The sequence below is a fragment of the Cariama cristata genome, unplaced genomic scaffold (assembly GCF_000690535.1).
Source record: "Cariama cristata isolate BGI_N322 unplaced genomic scaffold, ASM69053v1 scaffold2529, whole genome shotgun sequence".
NCBI lineage: Eukaryota > Metazoa > Chordata > Aves > Cariamiformes > Cariamidae > Cariama > Cariama cristata.
In genome coordinates, this window is record NW_009635021.1 from 1 (window position 1) to 20,252 (window position 20,252).

At 44.1% G+C, this 20,252-nt stretch overlaps 3 protein-coding genes across 4 annotated transcripts in view; 2 read left to right on the top strand and 1 right to left on the bottom strand.

The window, feature by feature from the left end:
- The first annotated feature begins 216 nt into the window (after positions 1–216).
- On the top strand, positions 217–11,617 carry APTX (aprataxin). Of its 2 annotated transcripts, XM_009707346.1 has the most exons (8): positions 217–274; positions 626–763; positions 1,700–1,746; positions 4,173–4,502; positions 6,930–6,989; positions 9,770–9,996; positions 10,851–10,954; positions 11,257–11,617. In XM_009707346.1, exons 1-8 carry the CDS (start codon positions 217–219, stop codon positions 11,409–11,411), a joined length of 1,119 nt encoding a protein of 372 aa, XP_009705648.1. In that variant the 3' UTR covers positions 11,412–11,617. The 2 variants fall into 2 exon arrangements, with proteins under 2 accessions (XP_009705648.1, XP_009705649.1); XM_009707347.1 differs by lacking the exon at positions 217–274 and having other exon boundaries at positions 634–763; positions 4,173–4,259.
- Positions 11,618–13,053: 1,436 nt separating this feature from the next.
- LOC104167171 (actin-like protein 7A) lies at positions 13,054–14,145 on the top strand. The gene is given in 3 exon segments (XM_009707348.1): positions 13,054–13,139; positions 13,141–13,946; positions 13,949–14,145. Coding segments are annotated over 3 exon segments (1,089 nt in total).
- Positions 14,146–16,529: 2,384 nt separating this feature from the next.
- Positions 16,530–20,252, bottom strand: part of IKBKAP (inhibitor of kappa light polypeptide gene enhancer in B-cells, kinase complex-associated protein) — a gene marked incomplete at its 5' end in the record, with an annotated part of 30,667 nt that continues 26,944 nt past the window's right edge. The window contains 4 exons of the mRNA XM_009707349.1: positions 16,530–16,677; positions 17,643–17,721; positions 18,743–18,897; positions 19,302–19,429. Coding sequence (XP_009705651.1) covers positions 16,610–16,677; positions 17,643–17,721; positions 18,743–18,897; positions 19,302–19,429 — 430 coding nt within the window. The remainder of the gene's footprint in view (positions 16,678–17,642; positions 17,722–18,742; positions 18,898–19,301; positions 19,430–20,252) is intronic.

Below are 20,252 nucleotides of genomic sequence, written 5' to 3' on the forward strand. Positions count from 1 at the left end.
GCACGTTTTTGTGTGTGAGGGTGCTGGTGTTGCACTGGGGACCCCCCGTCCCCAGTTGCTTTCCACCACGATAAGCTCTCCACAGAGTTGGGAGGAGGAGCGCTTGGCGCCAACACCAGGCAGGGAGGAAGGTGCAGGATCTTTGCTGTTCAGGGTCATATTGGTGTAAACTTGAGGGTTCGGTTTCGTAGCATAGTCCATCTGCAGACTTGCTGGATGAAGCTATCCCCCTCTCTCGCCCTCTCTGTCTTCTGCCACTTTCTTTGTTTTGGTGGGATCAACTCTGATTCTGTGGGAAACAAATCACTTTTTTTGTGGGTAGGCTTTTCCGTTGGATGGAACTGTTTATCCAATTGATTTTTCTTATATATGATTTGTTGATTTGAGAATGTATGGTGATGTAGAAGGCAGGAAAACAGGATTGCCCTTTCAACAGCAACTTGCTCTTAGATTATGCTAGTGTTAATGCTGTGATTTGCCATGAATTTCAGTAACATGAACCCAGTTAGCAGAAGTGATTCAGCTAATGATTGGGCTGGCAGCATAATTCCTAGACCCCGTTCCACAGGAAGATAACCCATCAGGAAGCACTGTCTTAGTAACATACTGTTTGTTTTGCTCTATAGCACAGTGATGCGTGTGTGCTGGCTTGTGGGGAAAGAGAAATGCAGTCAGCGAATAAAACTGCCACACTTGGAAGCAGTGGTAATTGGGCGTGGCCCAGAGACTGGGATAACGGATAAGAAGTGTTCACGGCGGCAAGGTAAGGTTTAGCTCCAATCCCACTTTCTACATGCAGCAGCAACCCAACTTGTGAAGCATGTGACATACAAGTACAGCACTCATGTTTATCAATACATTCTTCTGTTTGACTAAATTACAGTGAAGCTAGTAGACCAGTGTTTTGGCCTAATTTGTAAACCTGCTTTGAGTGGGGTCTAAACGGGAAATCACAGTTGTTCCTTGAAATCTAAACAGGCTTTCCATAGACTTGCTTCTGCAGCCACTGGTTTATGGTCACCTTTCTCTGCATGGTCCATGGTGTTGCCTGGTTTTGAAGTCATCACACTTTTTTTATAAGCACTTATGGAGATCTCTGAGTCCTAAAAAATTGGAAGAGACACCTAGTAACAGAGAGTTCACCTTTGTAAACTAAGGCATTGAACCTTAACGTGAGTCCCTAGGCCCACAGTCATGTTCCACTGCCTACGCTTTTTCATTGTGAGTGGCACTTCGTCTCCCTAGTCTTCCACCAATGGATTTTTAGTATGACTTGTTATTTTATAGATGCTCTGGGAGAATATATAAAAATACCTGTGATCGATAAAATCCTCCCCTTCACATGTTCCATGCCTTATCCTTCTTCCCTCTGGACACAGTCCTGCTCCGTGCCTTGTTGCCACATAGGGCTGGTGAGAATGGCAAGAACATGTAGAAGACTTCCACAGATTTCACCTTTATTCTGAAGTAGTTTTGCCGGTCTATGATGTGAATACTCAGCTATGACTCAGTGTATGGGTTGGTTCTGTTTTACCTCATCCTCTGTTTCCAGGACCACAGGTGATATTCTTTGTGTACATTTGCAGAGATCAGCTTCAGAAGGTAGCAGATCTTAAAATAAAGGAGTGTTTTCTGCAAGGGGTGGTTCAATGGGCTTTTTATTTACATTGTTTTGTGACACTTTGTTCTTTCTTTCCAGTTCAGTTAAAAGCAGACTGTAACAAGGGGTATGTCACAGTTAAGCAGGTATGTTTTTACATGGGTGTACAATATTTCTGATGCTGGGGCAGTTGTTGTAGTTAAACTCCACAAATGCTGCAAGTGATGATTCTGATCACCAGATCTGAAGGGCCTGAAGCTGTTTTAGGACCAAGGAGAGCACAGTGAGTGGTCCTTGGAAGGGATCTGCCTTTTTTTTTTTTTTTTTTTCCTTTTGTGTGCATACCTCAATGGAAAGGCTGCACTATTCCTTCCAGATTCACTCCAGTTTCAGACAGCCAGACTTACAGCATCAGGGAACGCTGCTGTGAATCCTCAACCTGTTCTTCCAGGTGCTATGTTTGGGAGATTTTGGAGTTCTTCCCCTAAACTTGCTGATCTGCCTCCTGAGCCTTAAAATTCTGAAGCTGAGTCAGCCCTTCATTTAAGGTCAAATTCGTTCTTGTTTTAATGGGACTGGGCAGTTCTGGAAGGTTTTTGTTTTGATGGCTGATAGAGCCAAAGGTGTGATCACCTCTGGGGAGGGATGGGATGTGAGACAGCACTGGAGGCATTCTTATGTTACTAATGGGATGGATGTAGGCCTACTCTCTCATACTTATGAGGACCGGTACCCCTCAGATAATATGAAGGGCAAATTCTCTGGCTTCAGGTGCTGGGGGATGTATGTGCACCCACAGCATCAGCATGTGTGGACAACACATTGTATTCTACTGACTGAGGAGTAACGTCTTCCAGCAAAACACCTCCAGAGTTCATTAAGCACAAGGACCCCACCAGTATCTGGTGAATCCAGCAAAGATCTCTGAAACAGTTTTTCACAGAAGTCAGCCTTAGCCGTAATTTGAATACTATGGGGCTGGGAATACTTTCTGGCGGTCAGTGCTAGCATGTTTTCACTGCCTCCCCTAAAGGTACTTCCCAGGTGTTATGTGTGTGGCACAGGGTTCCAGTGATCAGTTGTTTGATAGTGTATTGGCCTGGGAGATGTGAAGTGTACTTGACTTGAGTGGAACTGTAGACTGAAGAAATCCTGGCTGGAATCAGGTGGCTGCTTCATCGCAGTGAATACCAAGTGATGAGAGGCACAGTACCATCTTGTGAAGCAGGCAGGTATTGCAGTGACACAGCTAAAGAAAAGATTCTGTGACAGAGTTTGTCAGTTACAGGGAAGAGCTGATTTTCTAAAGCTTGTTTCGTGCATGAACATTAACCCAAAGCATTCTGGTGAAGTCAGAGACTCCGAATTCCTAGGGTCACCCTCATGATCAGGCAAAGTCCTTCTATCAAGCAGTCACCATAGGTTGGCCACGTCACTTTGTGTTATCAGTTATGCCTGAGACAGAGGAAAATGCATTGCTTTTCAATTATCAGCTAAACTTGGGTAACTTCTCAGTCTTTAAAGCATTGTTTTGAGGGGAAAATTATTTTAGAGTTGCATAGAGCTGTAAATTGATGCAGTAAGAGGGGCAGGTAAAAATTTGACATTGTTGTCCTCATTTTCTGCTAGAAAAAATAACAGACAGTTTTGTGAAAGAGCAAGATGCAAAATGAAAATAAAAGCATTAAGATACAGATAAGCTAGTATATACTTTGCAGAAGCTGAAGTGGACCAAGAGGTTTAGCCTCTCTTGAGGAAACAGACAAGCGTCACTGTGTTTGAACACAGTGGGCTGGAGAAGGGTTATCACATTTGGTTTGGGAAATTAAAAAAAAAGACAGGAGCAAGGAGCTGATCCCTGTATAGTGGACTCTTGTGGGGACTCAGAGAGATTTTTTTTTTTTCCTGATTTTTCTTATTTTTTTTTTTTGCCAACACAGAAGGGAGTGTGTTGGAAGTGTTAGCAGTGGGCTGTGCTTGGTGAGCCAGCGGTTGTAAGCTTGAACTCCTTTCTCTCTTGAAATGAGCCAGAAGAGTGTGCTTGTGTATTTGAGGGCAAACGTGTTGATGGGACAGCATTTGATAGAAAAAGAAAACAAAGTGTAGTAAAAAGGAGAAGAAAGAGAAGGTAAAATAATTTGAAAACAGGAAACTTTCTGAGGATTCTGGGGATGAAACAATTTCATAAAATTACTGTTGCTCTTCAGAAGTAATTGTTACTAATGCTGTTATTATTTTGCCAGTTGTTTAATAGGTTGTTGATTTTTTTGAGCCAAGTGTGGCATAGATCCTGCTGCAACTCTGTAGCCAGCTGTTACAGAACTGTTAGGTCCCTGTGACACCGTGCCCTGAGGGTTGTGTGCTGACAGCTGTGATTGCAAGGCATAGAGAGGCGTTTCCAGCATTGGACTTCCCTGATCCTCTAGAGCCAGTCAGTGTGGGGAGGGAGTGCAGTGAATACAAAATGCATTTGCTTCCCAGGATAGTGATATTCCAGGACAAAGGAGCAGTAGTTGGTGATTTGAGTTACAACACCATTTGCTATTTTTTTTCCTTTTCCTCCTTACCAAAGATAGGAGTCAACCCAACTAGTGTTGATCTCATGAATATTGGCAAGGATGAAGAGGTGAAAATGAAGCCAGGCCAAGTTCTGCATATTGTGAATAAACTTTACCCCTACACAGTGCAATTTGCTGAAGAGTCAGGGAAAACTGTTACAGAAGCAGAAGAGAAAGTACAAACCTACAAGACGCCATGTGAGGACTCCTGTGAGAATGATGATGTAGAGCTTGTGCCCAGAAAAACGATGAAGATGGAGGTGGTGGATACACAAGGCAGTTCTGCAAATCCCAAGCTAAGCAATACCAGTGTATCTCCGCATGAAGGAACTTCAAGCAAAAAGGCAAGTGTGTTGGTATTAGTACTTGTGCTGTTTCTCCTGGGGTTGTCTCCTCCAGCAGGGCTTTGGTCTTTTACTTTTGTGAGTACTACTGATGAGGAAGTGTCTCAGGTGAACACAGATTCTCAGAGTATTCAGAGCACGTGAGCTGACATGCGCTGAGGCAAAGACTCTGCTCCTGACATCACCCAGGTCCTGAGAAAGTTACCTGGGACCCATTCTAACCTGAGCTCGGGGGGTGTGTGTGCGAAGGGATTTGCTTGTAGTGAGTGAGGATTTAATCTCTGGTTCCTACTGCAGTTTCTGCTAGGACCGTCCACATGAGGTCAGTTTATCTGGAGTCACACAAAGATACTGTGCTGGCTCTTGAGATGAAGTCTGCTGTGTTATAAATAAAGCAGTGGTTATCTAAAAGCTTACACACAGAGAATGGAACAACGTGACCTTCTTTTTGTTTCTTTTTAATTGCTCCATCTCCCCTCCACCTGCTTTGGTCATACCTTATGGTAGAACCGTGTTTACATTAATGAATGTTACCAGCCAAAATCTTTTGAAAGGGAGTTTTTAGTCCTGCTGACATGGGCAAAATAAAAGACTGCTTAGCGCATCTGGAACTATAACAGTGCAGTTGCTGGAGGAGAAGGCACAGAAATTAAACCCCTCAGGACAAAATTTCAGTCCCAGGTTGTGGCGGGGATTGACCACTTACTTCATTTGTGAACTCAGGCTAATTATATTAGGGCGAGATTTGTGGTGGTATGGAGCAGGGAGATGACAATTCACACTTTTCTCTGTCAGCACTATAATAATGTTTGACTATCTTCCTCTATAAGAATATGAAGATCATCGTTGATAATGCCTGTAAAGTCATCTGGATAGATAAAACATTATCTGTTTTGAAAAAAGTACACTTAAGGCACCTTCTATTAGGCTTTCAGTAGCAAAGTTAAGAGATACCTGCTAGTGTTGGCTTGATCTTCCTGTGCCTTTGTTGTTTTCTCTACAAGCCACTCCTTGCACAATATAAAAAGATACATCCATCTAAGAGTATGGCCACACACCACAACCACTTCTTTGTTCTGTGCAGAGCAGCATGTGATAGGACAGTTAATGGAGATCCTTGTACTTCCTTTGGCCTGTGTGATCCATGAAGGAGAGCGTCTTTTAGTAAAATAATCTGTCATCAATAGTAATCAAGGACTGTGTCATAATGTGTGTGCAAATTAGTAAATTCAAATAGATCTGGAGCTCCCTGTTGTTAAATTTCACAGAATCACAGAATCGATTTGGTTGGAAGAGACCTCTGGCATCACCAAGTCCAGCCTTTGCCCTAACACCACCATGTCAGCTAGACCATGGCACAAAGTGCCACATCCAGTCTTCTCTTAAACACCTCCAGGGATGGTGACTCCACCACCTCCCTGGGCAGCCCATTCCAATGCCTAACCATCCTTTCTGTGAAGAAATGCCGCCTCATTTCTAGCCTGAACTTCCCCTGGTGCAGTTTCAGACTATGCCCTCTTGCCCTGTCACTAGTTAGCGGGGAGAAGAGACCAACCCTCACCTCGCTACAACCTCCTTTCAGGCAGTTGTTGAGAGCAATAAGGTCTCCCCTCAGCCTCCTCTTCTCCAGGCTAAACAATCTGAGCTTCCTCAGCCGCACCTCCTAAGACTTACCCTCCAGACCCTTCACCAGCTTCGTTGCCCTTCTCTGGACACACTCCAGCACCTCAATGTCTTTCTTGGAGTGACGGGCCCAAAACTGAACACAGTACTTTAGGTGTGGCCTCACCAGTGCCGAGTACAGGGGGACCATCACTTTCCTCGTCCTGCTGGCCACACTATTCCTGATACAGGCCAGGATGCTGTTTGCCTTCTTGGCTACCTGGGCACACTGCTGTCTCATATTCAGCGGCTGTCAGCCCGCACCCCCAGGTCTTTTTCCACTTGACCACTTTCTAACCACTCCTTCCTCAGCCTGTAACTCTGCGTGGGGGTTTCATAGCCGAAGTGTAGGACTTGGCATTTGTTCTTGTTGAACCTCATGCCATTGATCTCAGCCCATCGATCCAGCCTGTCCAGGTCCCTCTGCAGAGCCTTCCTACCCTCCAGCAGATCAATACTCCCACCTAACTTGGTGTCACCTGCAAATTTACTGAGGGTGCCCTCAATCCCCACGTCCAGAAATTTCCAACATTTGAAAGTCTTAACTTTGAATCTTAACAGTATCTTGTTAAAAATTTTCAAAAGTAGCTTTGGGAGGACAGTTGGAGCAGGTGTGTTGACATTTATAGAAAGGAAATAATTAATCTGTCATTCAGCTGTTATTTTGCTGTTTTATACTAATGAAAGTACTTAACTGAATGCTTTAAAACATATAATTGGATTCTTAATTCTCTTACAAATTATTTTTTTCCTTCTGTGCTTTAGGAACCTTCAGGACACTGGAGTCAGGGTCTAAAGAGCTCCATGCAAGATCCAAAAATGCAGGTGAGAGCTGTACACTTGTACTTTACAGTAGTTCCTGTCTAACAAAGTTAATTGACCTTGTTTTCTTCCTTCTGCAGTTTAGTTTAATGATCTGATTAACCAGTGGAGTACTGCATAAGAGCCAAATGGTACTTGCATCTCTCTCTGTAGTAGCATTAATTTGGGAGTTTCTACTGTACTGATTTTGCAGAATATTATTATCTTAATTGTCTTCAAGTTCTCTACAATGTCAGATTTGGCCAACAGATTTCAAAAAGTTTTTTGGGATTGCAGGCGAGCAGTGCAATTGCTTTCTTTCCTCAGCAAAACCTACTAAAATGGGGCTCTGGTTTGCGACTGAACACGTAGTGGAGATTCCTGTTTCCCAGCAGTCAGCACTGGCTTGTTTCCAAATATGATGCAGTTTCCTGGTTTCCAGCAAACTCTTAACTGCAACACCTCTGTGCCAGCTGACAGGATGTGACCCATGGCTCCTCCTCCACCTGGTTTCTTTGTGCCAACAGGAATTTCCTACTTGGTTTCTTTTAACCTCTGCAGATACTCCAGGTGCACCTCCCTCCCTCTGCTTCCCTATGGTTGCATAATGGTTTTCCTTGAGGTTTTTTTTTTTGTTGTCTGCTGCATGCTTTTGCGGAGGTCAGACTCAAGATGCAGAAATCTGACAGATGTCTTTTGGGGCTGCAGCGTATACATGCTTTCTCGTTGTTGTATTGTGAAAGAGCCCTGAGAGAATCTTCCCTATCCATGTATAGAACCTACTTTCATTTTATTTTTAAGTTATGGCAAATGTATAGACAACTCCTTCTCAAAACCAAGATTTTGAGCTCAGCTGCAAAATAAGGAGAAAGCTCTCCATTGATATCCTGCTGTCTGGCAGAATAAGGCCTGAAGCTTGGGTCCATTTAGCTTGGGTTTTGGCTGACTGATTGCTGCTTGGCTATCTTAACATTAGAGATGCGTTTTTCCTTTTGTACTTCTTGGCAAGAGTTTGTGTTCAGGAGGATGGATATCACTGACACCTGTGATACTTGGTTCTAGAAATCACTGAATAATTTCAGTTGGAAAAGACCTTTGGAGGTCACCCAGTCTGACCACTTGCACTGGGTGTGATTGCCCCAGCCTTTGTTCATTTGAGTTGAGATGATCTCCAAGGGCGGAAATCCCACAGCCTTGCTGGGCCCCCTTAGGTGATGGTTGCTCTCAGGCTTAAAATAATTTCCTTGATAACTAATGAGAAGGTCCCTATTTCTTGATTATTTTTTTTTTTAATTCAAGTCTAAAGTTTTGAAATGCGTAGAGTTGTAGGAGAACTAGATGCCCATTCTCCTGGAAATGCCAGCAGTTTCAAATGAGTCTTTCTGTGGGGAATGATAAAGCTATTGAAATACTTGTTTACTTTTTAAACATGAAGCTTAATCTTCATCCCTTAAGTGGAATTTCACATAGCACTTACCAAGACTGTGCTTTCTTCACCCAAACGATAAGCTGGTTTTAAAACTATTCTGTGAATGTTAGAACACATATAACTGTTTGTGAGTTAGTGTTAGCTTTATTAGTTTTGGTTCTGAACAAAATACGCAAACAATAGAACTACTATCTTTGCTTTTTATCAAATATTAAATAAATGGCAATATTTATTTCTTCTGAAAACACTTGATTGTGATCCCATTCTCACCAGCTGTGTATGCAGACGCTAATGTGTGTATATAAAAATGACAGCATCAACCAGTCTTGCTGCTGAATCAGCCCTATGATTTGTGTGCTGATAGAATTTTAATCTTCCTGTAGAGCAAGACTAATCAGCTCTGTATATAAATATATGAGAATAATTGGCAAAGATGACAAAGACATCATCCACCTCTCATGAACAGAGGTACTGCTAAGAGACCAGAGACACAGCACATAGTTTCTGCTTCAGAACCTGACACATTTTTATTGCCGAGGGCAGGTTGTCCCCCCTGTTGTCCACGTGCTTTGCTACTGTTTCTGTTCATCAGCTGCATCAAATTGTTGTGGAAGGTAGATCAAAATGAAAACAGGGGAAGAAGGGTGATAGACTGGAATCTCTTCTCCTTTTTGTGAGTGATCTTACAAAGTAGCACATTGGGGACCATGAACTGAAATAGCTCGGACTTGAATGTTTTTGCCTTTGTAATGCTGGCGCAGGTCTGCAGCAGTGAACACACTATTTGTAGCACCTTTGAGACTCATGTATCACTCCAGCAGTCTGCAAAGGATGAGGCCATCCAGTGCATTCCTATGTGCTCTATAGTGAGCAAAGTGCTGTGATTTTTGTTTCGGTGACCACAAAGCTTAAATGTAGCCTGATGGAAGTAGAGTTTCCTGGACCTCACTGGTACTGTGAGTCCAGGTGGCTTTCAAGAGTTCGTATCCACCTGTAGCAATGGTTAACTTACTGCTTTGTAAGAATAGAAAGCTTTTTCCTTAAAGTAGATAAAGAGAATGGAACAACTTGACCCTCTTTTTTTTTCTGCTGTTGTTGCTGGAACATCTGTCCATAGCTGCTGGGTGCTTGGTATGGAAGAAGGCGCATATCCTGAACCAACATAGTTCCAGCAAAAGTCCTCCTTGAAATGAAATGTTCTGCTGCTTGATATTTCTCCCCATCTAGTAATCCTTCCTGGCTTTTTTACTGGCAGTGCCAGTTGCAGTAGCAACACATATGTGTGCTTAGGGACTTCTGCAACGACAATAGGATGTGCAGATGGATAACATATCAATTTTCAATCAGTAAATAATCTAGTTATTTGTTTTGCAAGGTTTACAAAGATGAAAAGACTGTAGTCATCAAGGATAAATATCCCAAAGCACGTTACCACTGGCTTATCTTACCATGGGACCCCCTTTCAAGCCTGAAGTCAGTCACCAGAGACCATCTTGAACTCCTGGAGCATATGCATGCAGTTGGGCAGAAAATGATCGAACAGTGCCCTGCCAGAGAGAGTCTGGAGTTCAGACTGGGTTACCATGCTATCCCCAGTATGAGGTAAGACCCATATGACTCATCAGATGACTCAACAGAGACCCTGTTCTTCCTGTTATACAGACTTGGGGCTAAGTCTGTAATGTGATCTGGCATTGCTAAAGAACAACTAGTCCTCCTAAACACCATGAACAGTTTGGTGTCCAAGTCCTTTGGGTGCACCTGTGCATGCACTGCTGCGTATGTGCTGGTCAGCTACACAGGTGCCTTGGGTCCAGAGGGAAATGCCTGTTGGGTTCCCCTAGCAGAGGTCTGTAGCTGGGGCTATGGTACCCCAGTGGTCCAGTCCTAGCGAAACAGGCATTGCTGCCAGTGGCCAAGTGCTAGGGCATCGCCCCTCCCATGGCACTGATCTGTGATGAGAGAGTGACTCTTAAGCCTATCAAGTCCTGCCTGATACTGAGCAAGGAGTCTTGTGTGTAAATAAGTCTGTGTCTTACAGTGGCCAAATGCCTGTGGATATTGCAATCAGTGTTCTTAAGTTGTTCTCCAGTTCTTGGATGAAGCTTTAAAAGTCACTGATCAAGTCCCATTCAGGGACTGTACAAAGTTTAAACCTTTGGTTTATTAAAACCCCTGTCTCTGCCTTTTTGGGAACTAGCAGGAATATAGACTGTAGTTAGGGGCGAATGGAATATGCAGACTAGTGACCTTGACCGTGAGTGAAACACTTGGCATGAGACAGTGCTTCCAGAACAGACTGCCTTTCTTCTGTTGCAGGACTATGGGTCACACGCGGTAAGACTGACCCATAAGGCTGGCAGTCTGACTCTCCTGAATCATGTTTGCAACTGGTACTACTGCAAAAGGACTTCGAGCATTAACATTATTCTCTCTTATCTATGTATTTGTTTCAGTCAGCTACATTTGCATGTAATCAGCCAGGATTTTGATTCTCCGGCCCTGAAAACCAAAAAGCACTGGAACTCTTTTACTACAGACTACTTCTTAAACTCTCAAGGTAATGATTAGAAAAGGTATTTCATAACACATAATCCTGCTTGTGGGTTCTGGCTTTGGGCTTTTTTTCCAAACAAATGTGTAAGCCGTAAAGTCTATTGTAATAAGTGAGAGGTTTTATGTAATTTCAGAGATTGAGGAATAGCGCTAAGTAAAAGTCAACCCAATTTTGTGACTGGTTTAAATTAGAATGCAGTGATGACATGCTATGCATGTGAAGCAGTGTGCTGAGATTCTGCAGCGTCACGTGTTTCATGACAGTACACGGTCCCAGTACCTCTGGTCTCTTCATTTTTTTTTCAGATGTGATAGAGATGGTAAGAAGCAAGGGAAAAGTGATGGTGAAAGATCATGTCTCTGAACTTCTCAAATTACCCCTCAGATGCCATCGTTGCAAACAACAGCTGTCCACTATCCCACAGTTAAAGGAACATCTCAGGAAACATTGGCCAAAATGACTTTGCAAAAAATCATCTTACAGCGTGTCTTCGGAGTTCAGGCTAAAACAAAGACCTCAAAATGTTAGTGGATATGTATGTTTTTTGTTAACTGGAATGACAAATGTAATGTGGGAAAAAGTAGCCTGGAAACAGCAGCATACTAACTTTGTAATAGCTTAAACAAAAAAACCCCAACACAAAATAAAGTGACTTCTGAAATTGAAGGTGTGTTTGCAGCTTTGTTGTGCTACTGCCACACTAATCTGTACGTGAACCGAAGTCTGGAAGAAGTGTTCCGTTTGCATGAAAGGATTAATTTTAATTCAGAAGCTGAGGTGTTGAGCCCAGATCTAGAAGAGGGGCAGCCTGTCTCTTCATGCACAAAGATGTATTTAATCATGTGTGTATAAAAATACATGTATAATATGCATTGACCAGCTTTACTGCTCCCCAGAGTAATAAACTATGGAGGTTTGCAGTTGCTTGGCTGCCTATGTTGAGGTTGGTAAAGAAATTGCGTGGTTTAATGCTGCTCTGTTTCTCCACATTGGGATTTTGGTGAGCCTCTGTCATTTGTCGTCAAGATGTCAACTCCCTGATAGGCAGCAGAGCCGTAGTAGTAAAAATCTGTTTCTACGTCCAGAACTGGCTTACAGGGTTCAATTTCATTCTAAGCCCAGCTTTGGCTTGTTAAGTAAGATGCCCTCTGGGTATGGCTTTCAGTAAAAGAGCACACAGAACTTTTGTTATACAAGGAAAATGCTGTTTGTAATTCTTGGTGATGTGAGAGAGTGTGTCCTTTTCTTCCGTGCCCCCATGCAGCAGCATATTACTGCACACACTGTGGTAGGGCAAATAGTGACCTGTTGCTGCTGGAAAAGAACAAAGATGTTCCTGTAGTGAAATGGGAGACAGTAAGGGTGAGGGCTTGGCTGTGGCTTACTTTCAAATGCCAGTCACGCTTCAGTTTTTGCTGATACTAGTAACATTATGCCTTAATTTAGAAACCAAAACTTAAAAAAAAAAAAAAAAAAAAAGTGAAACAATGACCAGAACACTGCCAGTCTAGGGATTCACCCTTGACACAGTCAAACTAGGGCTTCACTTGGCCCCGGAGGTGAAGTGGTGCTAATGCTTAGCAACAGAAATTACTTTGGACCAAAAGCAGTTGCGAATGCTGGAGAACCATGGTCTTCCTCACACGGCAGACACAGGCCAGAAAGGAAAGCCATGCCGCTTCACAGTTAAACACACTGTTTATGCCCGTCACATCTGGGTGGGTGTCATGTTTTTTAGTACCTCTCAGAGCAGGTCAAAATGAAGCACAAACACCTGCAATCCATCTATATAGAAATGATGCACAGTTGCCTAAGTCACAGTTGTCACACACTTGCATGCACAGTACTGGTTTCTGAGAGGCAAACCTATGTATGATGTTGTAAGTCAGTGAGATCAGTGGAACCATTGCCACCAGGGTTCCAGGCAAGTGTCTGTTGCTTGCACTGACTGACCCTAGGTGGAGTGGTGGCAAGGCAGTGCTACTGAGAAGGATGTCCAGCACTCGCTGCATGAAGTCACAGCTGTACAGGAAAGGTCTGCAAACTGTTTGAAGCCTATAAGGGACAGCCACATATCCACAACCAAGGGCAGCCTCAAGGCCATGAAGGAAACAAAAGCAGTAGTCATCGACATTGGCACAGGTTACTTCAAGTGTGGCTTTGCAGGGGACCCATGGCCTTCCTACGTTATCTACAGCTGGTAAGCCCCTACGGGAGACTGGGAGCAAGCAAAAAGAAACCTTTGTTGGAAGAGAGCTTCAGAATAGCAGTGTACCCTTAACACTCATCAATCCAGTAAGACATGGCATAGTGGTGTACTGGAACTGTGTCCAAGATACTTTGGAGTATACTTTCCAAATGGAGGTGAAGATTCAGCCAAAGAACCACACTGTTCTGGTATCAGTGCCTCCCTTGTGTACCATCACTGACAAGGAGAAATATGCTGAGAAGATGTTTGAAGCATTTCACATGCCTGCCATCCACATTGCTTACCAGTCCAATTTATCCATGTACTTGTATGGAAAAACCTCAGCTCTCATTGTGGAAAGTGGCCATGGCACTTCACATGTGGTTCCCATCTATGAAAGTTATGTTACACGTAGCATCACTGGGAGAGTAGATTATGCTGGCTTGGACATCACATGTTAGCTCATGAAGTTACTAAATGAGTCTGGAAACGTGTTCACAGAACACCAGCTAAACGTCATACAATATCTCAAAGAGAAGTGTTGTTACACTTCTCTGGACCTTGCACAGGACTTGAGTTTGCCTATTCAGAAGCAACAAATGGATTACAAACTGCCAGATGGACACCTCCTCACTGTAGGCAAGGAGAGATTCCTTTGTGCTGAAGCGCTCTTCAAACCAGCCTTACGTGGCTCACAGCAGCGAGGGCTTTCGCAGCTGACACTCACCTGTCTCAAGAAGTGTGATGCTGATGTCCAGAAAAAAATGGTGGAGAATATCTTGCTGTGTCAGGGCAGCACTATGATGGAGCCAACCACTTCCAGATGGAACTGGCCAGGATGTTCCCCAATGACAAACTCATCACAGTCGCATCCCCTCATAGAAAGTTTTCTGTCTGGATTGGTGGGTCTATTCTGGCCTCACTCCCCTCTTTCCAGGACCTCTGGGTTTGCAGGAGTGAATATAAAGAACGTGGTCCTTCCTGCATTTTTAAGAAGTGCTTCTGAAGAAGACACTGGGTGCCTTAATCAATTCAATATCACCTCCCTTCCACCCCTTGCTGTAATTAAGAAATTTCTGCTGGAGCTGTTTTCTTTTTGTGGTATTGTGTGCCTGAAATAGTTTCTTTTGAATTTTGTGTTTAATAAAGCTAGGCAGCAGACAGGGGACAAACTTCTACTCTTAATGAGAGACTCAGGCTTACATCCAGCCACCTTTGTTCAGAAATTGGGACACTTCTTAACCTAACTCCGTATTTCTGCATTAATGGCTTACTTCAATTCCTGATAACTGCATCCGTTTGTAAGAGCCTCCACAGATACGAGGAGAGCAAATTCAACGCATCTGTAAAGACAGCAGCTAAGGCAGAATATATTTCAAGATGACATGCATCACTAAGAAAGCAAAAGATCATCCTAGTAGAAATCAAGGGAAAGCAGACTCCCGGCTGCATCTGAAAAGAAGGTAAGGTTCAGCAACTGCAGGAGGAGGAGGCAGGACATCCTCCTCGGTGGCTCACAGACGCTAACACTAGGTGCTGCTTGCAGCTCTGCTACTACTTAGTCAAAGTTTATTCAGGAGGGAGAGGGCTGGGTGAAGACAATGGAGTTCAGTGATGAATGACTTAGAAGACTGGTCTTCCACCTAGATGACATATTTAAAGTGATTTTGCCTTGATGGGAGAACAGCAAAACACATCTAAGACCAGAGGGTGTTCAGCTTTGACCATCACGATTACATAAAAGCAGAAGAACCCATATACGTACATTAAATGAATTACTGTGTTTAGGCACAAGCATGAATCCTCAGAAAGCCAGCACTAGTTTTACCTTTTCTTGGGTTCTTTAAAGAAAGAACCTCTTTTTAGACAACAAATTAGGCTGCACAAGACCTCAGCATTCCCTGGCATCAGATTTAGGAACGTCAGGAATTAGTGGTGTCAGTGTCGCATTTCAGAGAGCCCTCCATACCCTGGAGGGGACCGCAGGATCCCCCATCACCCTTTCTCCAAATCTGAAAGTAGACTTCTGTCTTTCATTTTGGACTATGTTCTGCTACCATTTTGAAGACCTAGAAGCAGTAAAATACCCCTGCCCTGTGAAGCCTTTCATGTGTTTTGCCATCTGAAAGCTTTACTCTTGGAGAATCTCTTTCCAGTGTAGTCACAGTACTTAGTAACAGGCTTAAGCCAGCCCCACACCACTCAGAACAGGCCACGTAACTCAGAACATCTGGAAATAAGACCACTCCAATGGTTCTTGCAACACTGACAAAAGGATTGTTTTACCACTCCACTCCCAACAACCCCAACCCAGTACAGCACATACAGTGCAAGCCCCCATGGTCATCCCAGCATGATGGGGTTCTCACATCAGAAAAACAATGATCTGCAGCACTAGGCACATGCTAATGCTGTGCAGTAAGAGCACAGCCCACTGCTGTCTGTTCCATACCTCCAACAGGCATTTTTCCACAGCACCTAACTGAAATGGCTTGCATTGAACACAGCAGCTGCCAGGCCAAAATTAACTGAGGGAAAGGGATATGCTACCCCTGAAAGGGTTTCCGGTATTGCCTGCAGAGCTTGCCCCCTTCCTCTGCTCCCCGGACTGCTACTGTTAATTCTTGAGTCACACTGCAGAAGTATTCTGGGGTAAAACCTAATTCTCAGGTATGAGGTTACATCAGTTTCCAGGTGAAACAGTTATGCAATAGCACACAGCATAATCAGAGTACAGCTGTTCATCAGTGTCAGACAGCAGCATTAGCTGATCTTCTTTAAACTCAGATAATTAGGGTAGTAATACCCAGCAGTGTGTGACACAGACACCCCCCATCCCACCCCTCCCCCTGCTTTTATTCATGTTTTCCTCTACCCAAGATCTCCCTGGTGCAAATGGGCATACTTTGAGGACAGTAACAACTGTTGGTACTGCAAAGTTCACTCTGATACTGATGAAAACCTTGTATTACCAACATCCAGCTTCAACAGAGAAAACAGAATTCATTTGTTTAGCAACTACTACAATTTACTACTGGTACAGACTTAATGGTGAGATCTCTAAAGCAGAACAGCTTAAAATGTGACCTGTCATCATGGCAGGTACCATCGACAGGAGGGAGTGATGGCAGAGAAAATAGCCTATCCAACACTGGCAGGGTTGCTTCATCCAGAAGGGAGGGTACAGTGGTGGGAGATGCTGGATTCAACCAGCAGCATTCAGACCTGCACACCCTGTTACTCTCCAACCTCACAAACCACCTCTGCAGTGGGACCTGAGTGGCTGTCCCCATTAGCGTGATGCCGTACAGATCACAGTCACAGTCATATCAGGTGGAGGCACCCTTCACTTGCACAGCCCTAAGAACAGCCTATCAGAAATGACAGGAAAACAATGGTTTCTGTAAAGATATAATGAAGTTATATCAAAAGTTACGGCTCAGAGTCCACTGGGATTCCATAGCTTTTAGTTATTGGAGAAGATGCAGCTTCCACTGTAGATTTTTATTGAGTTTTGGTGGCATAAGTAATTCCGGATCTGAAAGGCAAACAAGACAAGTGTAAGAGCAGATGGTAACAGCGATATGGTTTCTTCAGCAGCTGTCAACTACTTAGTTTACTTTTCTTCACATCAAAGGACACTGGGAAGTCTCTGACACATAGCATTTCCCTTTAGTGACTGATCACTGGCCTGCACAGAAGAGTTCTCCCAGCAGAACTGCTTACAGATATAAAACTCTGGGGCAAATCAAGGCCCCTCTCCATTAAGCATTACCATTCAGAACGAGAAGGCAACAATTATGGGCAGAAAGCAGAACTCTGTTCATTCACCAGTAACTGGGACATGATACCCAACAGCCAGCTGGCTCTGTTAAATGTGAGTAAGAGGCACAAGTTCTCTGTAGCCAGCCCTGGCAAGTGGCAATAGACAGCTCACATCTAGAGGTTTATTAGAGGATTTCTCCAGGTAATTCCAGGACTAGTAGGGGAAGAGACTGCAGGACTAGTGGGGAAGAAGGAAGACAGAGGGGATAGGGGACCAACTCTTGCTAGGTCTCTAAGCCCTCAGTTTGTGTTAGCTGCAAGGACACCAAGATGGCAAAGCACCATGACAGACCGTAGCCTGGCCTGGTCAAGAGCCTGGCCTGGCTGCCAGAGCCAGATAGAACAATTCAGCGGGTAAGTTACAAGCTGAATTATCTAACACATTCCATAAGAAATCAAACTTCCAATTCCCTCACAACAGAGAGACGCTACACACACAGGAAGCCAGGAGAACAATTCAGACAGTAGTTTTCGCATAGGACTTCAGAGCAAGTAAGACCTTATTAAGAAGGCTGCTCACTTGCCACAAAGCAGGAGGGCACACCACAAAGAAAAGCAAGAAACTCCTACAACTGAATAAATGCTGCAACTGTTGGCAGGTAGCAATGCTTGGAGAGCCTCAAAGGTCACTGACCTCACTGACACCTCAGCCACACCTAACTTGAAGCCTCAACTAACCTTGTACAACAGGAGCCATCATCTTCTTCTGCTGATAGGCAGCCATAATGCTGTTTGCAGTTGAATTGGGTCCCAGGACCTGTATGAAGCAGCAATACCCGTGTTTGAACCCACACAAAGCAAGGCTAAGAGCAGGGATACCTACAAGGAAACTCTGCTGTTAGTCTCCAAAAGCAGAAGCAGTTGCCTGCAGGAGACCTCACAGTACAAAGTGACCAGGAATATGTGATCAAAGCCCAGTAATGTCTCAGAAAAGTTAACACAAAGGTTCTGCTTTCGGACAGCTTCTCAGGACACAGAACCCTTACCCCAGCACCTACTTCTTCATAGCACTCTAAGTGTCATGATGTGGCAGTGCTACTTTCATTACAGTGCCAGCAATATTTGAAGTTCATTTGAGCTCCCTGTCACATAGAACAGTTTTAATCTGTCCTTATAATCTGTCCTCAGAGTCTTGCTAATCAGTAGTTAGGGAGAAGATACTGGGGAATACCTTGTGTTCACCATGATCGCTCAGAAACTACTTATTAGAAATAAAGACCTTTACTTTGGAAGGGAACTATGTGCAGTCCTCGTGATTTCCTTATTCTGCATCAAGCTGAAGCTTAGACGGTGACACAACCCTTCTTTTTGCAGTACACTCCTCATGATATACTGGTTCAGACTAAATTGACGAGTCCGGTGGCTTTTCACTTCACAACATCAGGTTGGACAACCACTACTCCAGTACATAAAAGCTATGCTAACGCTTCAACTATCAGGCCTAAAAAAGAAAACAGTTTTCCTATGTTCTACAAATTGCTTAAGATACAGCTTATGAAAAGAAGTCACCACTAGGACAAGGTAAAACAAGCCTTATGAGACCCTATCATACCCAACGTGGCATTCAGTGCAAGGGACAAAGCAGGCTATACCTGCTGTACACATCTAGAGTGTACTGACTTGGCAGGTACCACACAGAATATCTATTTGACCTCTACAGAAAAAAAGCAGATCTAGAAAACCAAGGCAGGATTTCAGACTCTGCTGGAGAATGCAAAATACCGCTAAATACTGGTATTGCATAGCAGGCATGATGGGTATTGTGGATGAGCACAGACCAGGTTGACAGAGCTCTGCTGCAGGTCTGGAGTCCAGATTTCTGGGATCGAGGTCTCCATCAACTGCAAAACCTCTTCGAGGACTTGCTGTACTGCCCCAGCTTGCTCATCATAACCAAACAGCACAAGCTGCTTCATAAGGATGTGTATGTCTCCTGCAGAAGGGAACAGAAGCACATGCAATAGCAATTAATACAGGTATGCTAAATAAACAGCTGTATTTCTCTAGTATCAGGGCAGAAGAAGGGGGACAACAAATCAGAACTAGTTCTGTACCTGCCCAGCCCCTACAGTGCCCAAGTACAAATGTGAGACAAATCTGTCATGGCACTGACAAGGCCTCACTTCTCTGCTCCCAAACTTCAAATGTGGAGACCTCACACTACTATGTGTTCTTCCAGGCACAGAGGCAAATGGAACTAAATCAAAGTCCAACACAGATGGTCTAATGGTCCTTGAAGCTTCTCTCCCGAGCATACCCATTAAGAACAAGAAGGGGCACACTGCCTCAGCTGTCCTCACAAGCTGTGGAGTGGATTAAGATCATGAAGTGTCCTACCCTTCACAGTCTCAACAGCACGAACATTTTCTCCCAGGACTTCCAGAAGGGCCACGTCTTCAAAAGGACTCCCCTCCTTTAAGCTGTATCTCTTGCGCTCAGCTTTGCGCCGGTTCTTCGAGGATCGCCTGAAAAGGATGATGCTTAATTATAGCATTATAACACAACAGCATTAGCTGTAACAGAGTGTGCTGGCTTTGGCTGGGGTAGAGTTAATTTTCTTCACAGTAGCTAGTATGGGGCTATGTTTTGGATTTGTGCTGGACACAGTGTTGACAACCCACAGATGTTTTAGTTATTGCTGAGCAGGGCTTACACAGAGTCCAAGCCTTTTATGCTTCTCACCACAACTCACCAGCGAGTAGGCTGGGGTGCACAAGGAGTTGGGAGGGGACAGAGCTGGGACAGCTGACCCCAACTGATCCGAGGGATACTCCGTATTATATGATGTCATGCTCAGCATACAAACTAGTGGAAGAAGGAGGAAGGGGGAAACATTTGGAGTGATGGCATTTGTCTTCCCAAGTAATCGTTATGCATGATGGAGCCCTGCTTTCCTGGAGATGGCTGAACACTCGCCTGCCCATGGGAAGGAGTGAATAAATTTGCTGTTTTGGTTTGCTTATGTGCACGGCTTTTGCTTTGCCTATTAAACTGTCTTTGTTTCAACCCATAAGTTTTCTCTCTTTACCCTTCTGATCCTCTCCCCCTTCCCACTGGGAGGGAGTCAGTGAGCAGCTGTGTGGTGCTTAGTTGCCAGCTGGGGTTAATCCACAACAGAGGGTAGGTCTGAAGGAACATCAACAGTGTGCATGAAACTTGTTACTCAAGTCCTTATTGTCACCAGCGAGAGGGGACTGCATGTAAGCTCATTTATCTTTGTGTCAATGTTTTCAATGCTACTCCACCAATATCCTTTGCGTTCCGAAACACCAGTCAGTAGTTGGGCTG